At 40.1% G+C, this 7201-nt stretch overlaps 2 protein-coding genes across 3 annotated transcripts in view; both read left to right on the plus strand.

The window, feature by feature from the left end:
• The window catches only part of LOC130207564 (actin-binding LIM protein 1-like), a 40176-nt gene extending 36177 nt beyond the window's left edge, over positions 1 to 3999 (plus strand). The window contains exons 18-24 of the mRNA XM_056436211.1: positions 51 to 174; positions 411 to 472; positions 753 to 813; positions 1056 to 1063; positions 1596 to 1670; positions 2687 to 2767; positions 2979 to 3999. Of these exons, the coding sequence (XP_056292186.1) occupies positions 51 to 174; positions 411 to 472; positions 753 to 813; positions 1056 to 1063; positions 1596 to 1670; positions 2687 to 2767; positions 2979 to 3092 (525 nt within the window). The 3' untranslated portion in view covers positions 3093 to 3999. The remainder of the gene's footprint in view (positions 1 to 50; positions 175 to 410; positions 473 to 752; positions 814 to 1055; positions 1064 to 1595; positions 1671 to 2686; positions 2768 to 2978) is intronic.
• A 1286-nt stretch (positions 4000 to 5285) lies between these two features.
• Positions 5286 to 7201, plus strand: LOC130207610 (probable E3 ubiquitin-protein ligase TRIML1). 2 transcript variants are annotated; one of them, XM_056436264.1, is made up of 6 exons: positions 5286 to 5675; positions 5799 to 6032; positions 6168 to 6214; positions 6300 to 6442; positions 6536 to 6913; positions 6995 to 7201. In XM_056436264.1, the coding sequence occupies exons 1-6, from the start codon at positions 5613 to 5615 to the stop codon at positions 7105 to 7107; spliced, it is 978 nt and encodes a 325-aa protein (XP_056292239.1). In that variant the 5' UTR covers positions 5286 to 5612; the 3' UTR covers positions 7108 to 7201. The 2 variants fall into 2 exon arrangements, with proteins under 2 accessions (XP_056292239.1, XP_056292238.1); XM_056436263.1 differs by having other exon boundaries at positions 6536 to 7201.

Genomic DNA, 7201 nt, shown 5'->3' on the forward strand with positions numbered 1-7201 from the left:
GTCCTTAATGTGTGTGTCATAGAGTGATTGCATTATTTGAATGTATGTAGATTCAGTCTGGTTTGGGAAAGCTCATCCTGAAGGAGGAGATGGAGAAGGAGCATATCAGGGAGCGTCACACACGTAGCCTCTCTGCCCAGCGATACGACCCAAAGCAGACCAATTGTGACGCAGGTACGGAGCGGCTTCACCAGCTAGTACACTATTGAGTTATCAGCAGTGTACTAACAGATGGACTGTACTATATTACACTTGTAGATTGCTGCATTTGTTCTGCTGGAACATTTCTGGATTATGGAATGTGTATGTGATATGTGATTTTTCAAACATATCTGTTAATGTAAGTGTTCCAGATTCAGGTCAAGATCTTTTTAATCCAAATTTAAATTTTAACATTACTTATGTTTCAGATCCGATTTCTCCGACCAAGACTAACTCTCTGCCTGGCTACGGGAGAAATGGGCTGCATCGGGTGAGAGCTCACTCATACTCCCAATAATGCTGCTATTATGTAACACAGACATTTGAGTGCAGATAAATGACCATAAGAAACATTTGAATCCCCAAGTAGCAGACATTGCGTGTTAGATGTATTAGGTCTTGTCACCAATGCCAGAAATACTAATTATATAAATGTTTAATACATAATACTAATGTGAACTAATATAAACCTAATTTAATCCTTTTCTGGTCCTAAATTTGCGCAATCCCCATATGTTAATATTGATGTACTGTGACCTGTTTCCCCACAGCCCCAGTCAACAGACTTCACCCAGTATAACAGCTATGGCGACATGTGTGGAGGAGGCAGAGGTGAGAGCTGCCACGAGAATGTGGCCACAAAGCAAATATCTTGCCATTGTCACCAGAGCTAATCAGCAGTATTCAGAAATGGCTTGCTACATGTACATAAATGGACATGCATTTTTTAATATTTGCATAACGATTCACACAATGTGTCATCAGACACAACAGTGTTGTAGTAGCCTGGCACAGGATTTGACAGCAAAACCATTAACTGTGAGTCTCATTTTCTGTCCTATGTTGTCCTGCAGAGTTTCAGGTATGTCTCGTATCTGCTTTTCCACATGGCATGCTTCCTCACCTTGCATCATGTATTTGCTTGCTCGTGGGTTTGCAAGAGGCACCCTGCCCTGAATACACACCGCCCACTTATCCCACATGCTTGCATCACTGTGGGATTTAAAGTCAACTACAGGGCATGCAGTGCAGTGATTTCAAATGCCCAAACATGCACTGCCCAGTAGCTGAACCAGTGTACTGTAAATGCAATATACAGTCATCGCCTCATGTCTTGTTCTGTGTGTTGTTTACCAATGTAACGACTCAAGCTAAATGTCACATTTAATCACATGATTTTAAAATTCCCCATTGAAAAAGAAATACTAGAGATACATTCAGAAAACATGTCAACGTCTGCCCATATCGATTACTAATTAAGATACTGAACAATATCCAAGCTACTTGCTTCATCCAGTAAAAACTGTGCCCACAGTCATTCGTGGACATATTCATGCCATTAACCCTGCAGTCCCCTTCCACTATATTACATTTGTGTATGTTCTATTCTTTAGCACTTAAAGGATGGCCGTGCAGCACTTGCAAGGATGGACAGGGGAGTATCTATGCCTAATATGTTGGAACCAAAAGCAAGTATCTTCTTCTTTTGTCCTGATGACAACAATGTAATTACACTGAAATATGTTGCAACATCTATACATTGTTCACTTACTTTAGTTCATTTGAACTTGTGAATGAGGACACATTTTGCGACTAATATAGAGATAGTCTCTAAACTAACATTTCAACTATGAAAATAAAACTACCAGCCCAGGAGGATAACATGTATTTATTAGCATGTTGTACTCAACCTCATGGGACATTGGTGGAAGAAATAGGGAACTAAAAGAGATTTTACTCGAGGTGAAAGACTCACATTAGCTGGGTGATGATTTAGCATGCTGCTTCAGGAGCTGCCGAGTCACGCTTAGCATGCTGGCTTCTCCATGCTCATTTGCACATAGCTTTGACTCAAAGTGGCTGGATACTATATGCAGCATACAGGGGAAATCCAACACCCAGATTGTCATCCAAACAACTCATATCACTATATACTGCGTAGTATATAAGGCATTGTACATTAATGTGGGGATATGAGTTGGTCAGAAGCCTCAAAGAACTTCCAGTTGCTTATTAATGAGCATTTCAGCCAACATAACAACTATCATTTGTCTGTTTCTTCTTGTACAGAGGGGATAAGTTATTTAGAAAAGTAGAAGCACCTCAGTTTTTCCAAGAGGATCATTCTGACGTTGATATATTTGGCCTACATTACTGCTGTTAGTTCTTTTTATCAGTTTCTACTCTTAAAGTACAACCCGTTACATTACTCTGTTTTTATGTTTTTTCCCTTACATAATCTATTGCACGTTTTCTATACTGAAAAAAAGTGTGCACCATTATGGCACCCTGCATTTGCCCAATGACCTAAAAACCATCTCTCACTCCCAGTCAGCCTCCTGTCACATACCTGTTCTCCCACCCAGTGTTCCCTCTGTCACAATCAGAACTACAGAGTTTTGTTGGACAAAAAAAAGATTAGCAGATTTGTGAAGCTTAGCTCGTAGGTCTGACCTGTTTCACTGACAAGTGTCTCCCTCTGAAGGTGTATCCCTATGAAATGCTCATGATAACCAATAGAGGGAGAGCTAAACTGCCCAGGGATGTGGACAGAACCAGACTGGAGGTATCAGATTTCCACCTGACTGCCCGCAATTGATACTGGATTTCTCTACTTTGTGTAAATATCATGTTACACAAATACAATTGTAGCAAGGAATGTGCAGTATCCATTGCTTCTTGTCATTTTTGCAGTGATCCCTTTTGTGGCTTTGGTGCTAACCACAAACAACCCCCCTTCCCTCCTTTGTTTTCTCCACCTTTGTTCTCAATTCTAGCGCCACTTAGCACCTGAAATGTTCTTTGACATCTTTGGAATGGAGATCCAGGAGTTTGACAGGCTTCCCCTGTGGAAACGCAACAACATGAAAAAGAAGGCCAAGCTTTTCTAGCAATCAGAGCAGCATGCACATACTGTACATAGATAGCACACACTGTAATCTAGATGTAGGTTTTTTGCGTTATTTGTTTTTGTCCTGTTAAAAAAAAAAATATCCTGGCATAATCACAGGAGCTATGAGAATGGACTATTTTTTGTGGGCTCTAATGCTTCCTGAGACTGTCAGCTGAATGATTTGTCCAGAAAGACTTGCACAGAAAACAAGGAATGGGCATCTCTTCCATGTTAAAAAATGACAAAGAATGAGAATGAATGATAAATAGGGTCTTATTTCTTTTGACGGAGCTTGTTTTACTTCTTGCTTTGCTTTGAGGGGAACTGCTTTCCTTTCTTTCTTGCTTGTTTGTTCCTACTATTTGTTGCTGTTGATTCCAGTGGAACTTTGTAAGTACAGTAGAACCTCATGGCGCCATTACGAAATGTCCATACTCGTAGCTTGAACATGTTTCGGCTTTCTTTCGCTTGGGCTGAAATGGTTTTAGTCCAAAGTTTGCAAGAATCGGCTCAGTGAGTCTTTCAATCATTTTTTTCCTTATTTTTTTAAGCTGCAGCAGACTCACTAACTGTTTAACTGGATTTACATTGAAACGAATAATCCGAGCACCTACACATCGCCAGTCTCCTTCCCTTGGCTACTGTACACGCTAAACATTCATCTGACCCTCACAAAAAGAAAATGTCTCTCTTCTCAGGCTCTCATAAACATGGCCAGACACTTTCCCTTTACATGTATTGGAAGTACAAATATATTTTAATGCTGTATCCAACATACATAAGCCAACAAACAGATAAAACACCTAATGTAAGAAGCAACTGTATTTGAAAGTACTGTTTTATAAATGAAAACCCACACTGCCATTTGTTGTATTGAAATCTAAGCCAATAAAGCTTTAAATATCCATGAACCATCTGATCCTCAGCTATACCAAAGGTACCCACCGCCTCTTTTCTGTTCTCTGTTTTCTTCTCTGGATTTCACCAATAAACACACAGTGTCTGTTATGTTATGCAGGATGAGAGGTTGTCTGAGGACTGGTTGATTTTCATGTGACCAATAAGACTATATTTACTTTCTACACAAACTATAATCCTTCCTGTGACGAAATATCTTCTTACATGAGCTGGATCTTTTACGCTGATACACACACATATATATATGTCAGTATATTGTAAGATATTCCTCTGATGTATATACACAGACTAAATCTACTGAGTAATGATTTTGTCACTATTCACTATTCTATTTTGCATTTCAAAAATGTGAACTTCATTACAGTTTGTGCCTTGAATGCCCATTTTCAACAGATCATATACTAGATATGTAAGTGGCCATTTTTCAAGGCATACCACAGTTTTACTTTTGGAATCAATTCTAAGATTTTATTATTAATTCCAAACAGCTATTTATGTTCATATTTTCATATCGAATAGGTTTAGAATTACAATCTCAAATATCTCCATTTTGTTTTTCTTTGGTGGCACCTAAGGTACATGAAATAGATTGTGAACATTCTATATTATATTAATTAAAACACTCAGAAAAAAAGATATCTAAAGATTTGGCAGCTGAAGCAAACTCTCAAATGCAAGAAACTACCAAATACATTTTACCCTGTGTATGATATCCATGTTTTCCTATTGTTTGTTTCTGCGTTTCTGTTTCCAACTGTGTGGAAACTCAGTGTGTTTATGAAAGCTGTGCAGTAAAGCAGCTAGCTGTGAATAAATAATAATATATAAGTCAGTCTCTCACCTTAACTTTATTGTAAAAACACTACTCTAAAGACATTTCAAGGTGAAGCTTGTTATTGACTTAATCACCCCACAACGATAGAAAATAAAATGTTCCAAAAGTCAATTTAAATAATAACTTACCTCGAGCATTTTCATAAGTTTCTAAAAAAAAAATCACATTATACTGAAATGGCTCCCCGGATGGAAGAAGAAACACAGTCCTCCAGACTCATTTGAAGATAAAATACTAACTTATAATAATAACATTTTTCCCCCAAAAAATAATGAATAAAGAAGCATCTGGTGCACATGGTGTGTTTTGGAAAAGGTATGATAACACATATAGCAATGTGTACTGTAGTACAAAATGCAAAAAAATACCAATATGGGTCTTCACATGGTAGATCCGAATCAAAAATATATCACTTGTACAGTGAATGCTTGTGAAAGCTGCAAGTGTGGCATCATTCAGTCAGGGGGAATTGTTGTGGGACAAATGTGAGCGATTGTGGATACAATAGTCATAATTGTCCTCCTGGAGAAGACAGAACTGACAATAGAAACAACTATCAGCTTGTTTAGGTGGCACCAGCACATCAAATGCCTTTTCTTAAACCAGTCGAAGACAAAGACTGAAGACAAGGTGGTAAACATACTCCTGACAGTCAATCTCTGCTCTGTTGCTGTCGACATCAAGTCTCACAATAAACTGCTGTGCTGAACATGTGTGCAACTCTCTCTACAGGAGACATTTGAAAAACACCAAGAGTGTCTAAAGATGCAAAGGGAAGCAGTGAAATACAGACTGAAAAAACTGGCCGCACGACAATCAGAAATCGCAGTAAGTTGTTGAACTTTTGTCACAACATGCTACCTGTCTTTATTGTGATATTACATTTGAAAATAAGCTTACGGCCTATGATCAGGCAGTATAATGAACTATAGCTGCTTATGCCGGACTCAGAAAAAGTCTGCAGTGATAAGGGAGAGCATCATAAGAAAATATCAGGAGATCCAAGCCGTTCTGGACCAGGACTTGAGGATGACCCTGTCCCACCTGGAGATGGAGGAGCGGGCGGCTGTCTCTGCGCTGGATGGACTGATGGAAAAGAACTGTTCTCTGATCCAGGACATAGAGCAGGACATGGCCAGACTCACTGTGGCAATGGACCAGACCGACACAGAGCCTGATACAATGGTTATTATACACAAATCGAATGGACAAAATATGATTTGAAATTGAATATGTACCTTCTCATTTGTAGATGGGAACTAAAAATCTTACATTATGCTTTCAAAGGTCCTTTAATCTTGCTTCTCTGCTTTTCCTTAGTCTTTCTTTTTATACTCTGAGCAGCAAGACATGGAGACAGTAGACAGGTATGGAATCAAATCAAAAAATGTTATGATAATAAAGGCGGAGTAGCAGCAGCTGATGTTTCTCACTGTGAACTGCCTCCCCCAGAGTGATGGATCTGCTAAATAGGACAGATCCGAGCAGTGTGAGCCTGGACGAAGTTAAAGCGGACCAGATCCTCAGCCTCACCAGCAACATGCTTCTGCTTATCAGCTCACAGACCCCGATAATCAAGAAACTCACCAAGAGTTGTCAGTTCACACATTATTTCTAAAGTGTTCATAACCATAACTTGACCTCTTTTTTGTATTCCTGTATTAAGGTTGTTAAATATGTGTGTCCAGATTCCAGCGTGGTGTGTCTGGACCCCAAGACGGCTCACCCAAAACTGATCATCTCCCCCCAAGGTGACAGCGCCACCTACACAGACACCTGGCAGCAACTTCCTGACCTCCCTGGGCGCTTTGACACCACCCTCAATGTCATCAGCTTGCAAGGATTAAGCTTTGGTCGCCATTACTGGGAGATTGATGTGACTGGGAAGACTTACTGGGAGCTTGGCGTCACCTATCCAAACATTCCCCGCAAGGGCACCACTGAAGACTGCTGGCTGGGCCGGGGGCACGAGTCCTGGTGTGTGGAGTTCTTTGATGGGGAGTATACTGCCTGGCACGGAGGTGTGCCCCATCAGCTGCCTTTCACAAAACACTTCTGTCGGATTGGTGTGTTGTGTAGTTTCCCTGCAGGGTTGGTGACGTTTCTTGAGGCAGACAACATGACGGCACTGTTCTCCTTCTGTGCAGGAACCTTCTCGGACTGCCTCCACCTGGCCCTGTGTCCTGGTCATGACCACAATGGCACCAATGCTGAACCTCTTGTGATCTGTAATGCTCCATCTCCTTCCAGTGATCTTTGATTAGTATTTGAAAAGTAATTCTCTGCCTCGGCACCATTGTCTAATAATGCACCAATTGTAAAGGTTTATAATTAAACAACACTAAGAATCTACA

Source organism: Pseudoliparis swirei, chromosome 17, assembly GCF_029220125.1.
Source record: "Pseudoliparis swirei isolate HS2019 ecotype Mariana Trench chromosome 17, NWPU_hadal_v1, whole genome shotgun sequence".
Classification (NCBI taxonomy): Eukaryota; Metazoa; Chordata; class Actinopteri; order Perciformes; family Liparidae; genus Pseudoliparis; species Pseudoliparis swirei.

Excerpts from the sequence above, each read along its gene's own strand:
- LOC130207610 (XM_056436263.1), top strand. The coding sequence starts at position 5,613 with ATGCAAAGGGAAGCAGTGAAATACAGACTGAAAAAACTGGCCGCACGA. Across the intron at positions 6,033-6,167 it reads ACACAGAGCCTGATACAATG|TCTTTCTTTTTATACTCTGA; the intron begins GTTATTATACAC and ends GCTTTTCCTTAG. Across the intron at positions 6,443-6,535 it reads CAAGAAACTCACCAAGAGTT|ATTCCAGCGTGGTGTGTCTG; the intron begins GTCAGTTCACAC and ends ATGTGTGTCCAG.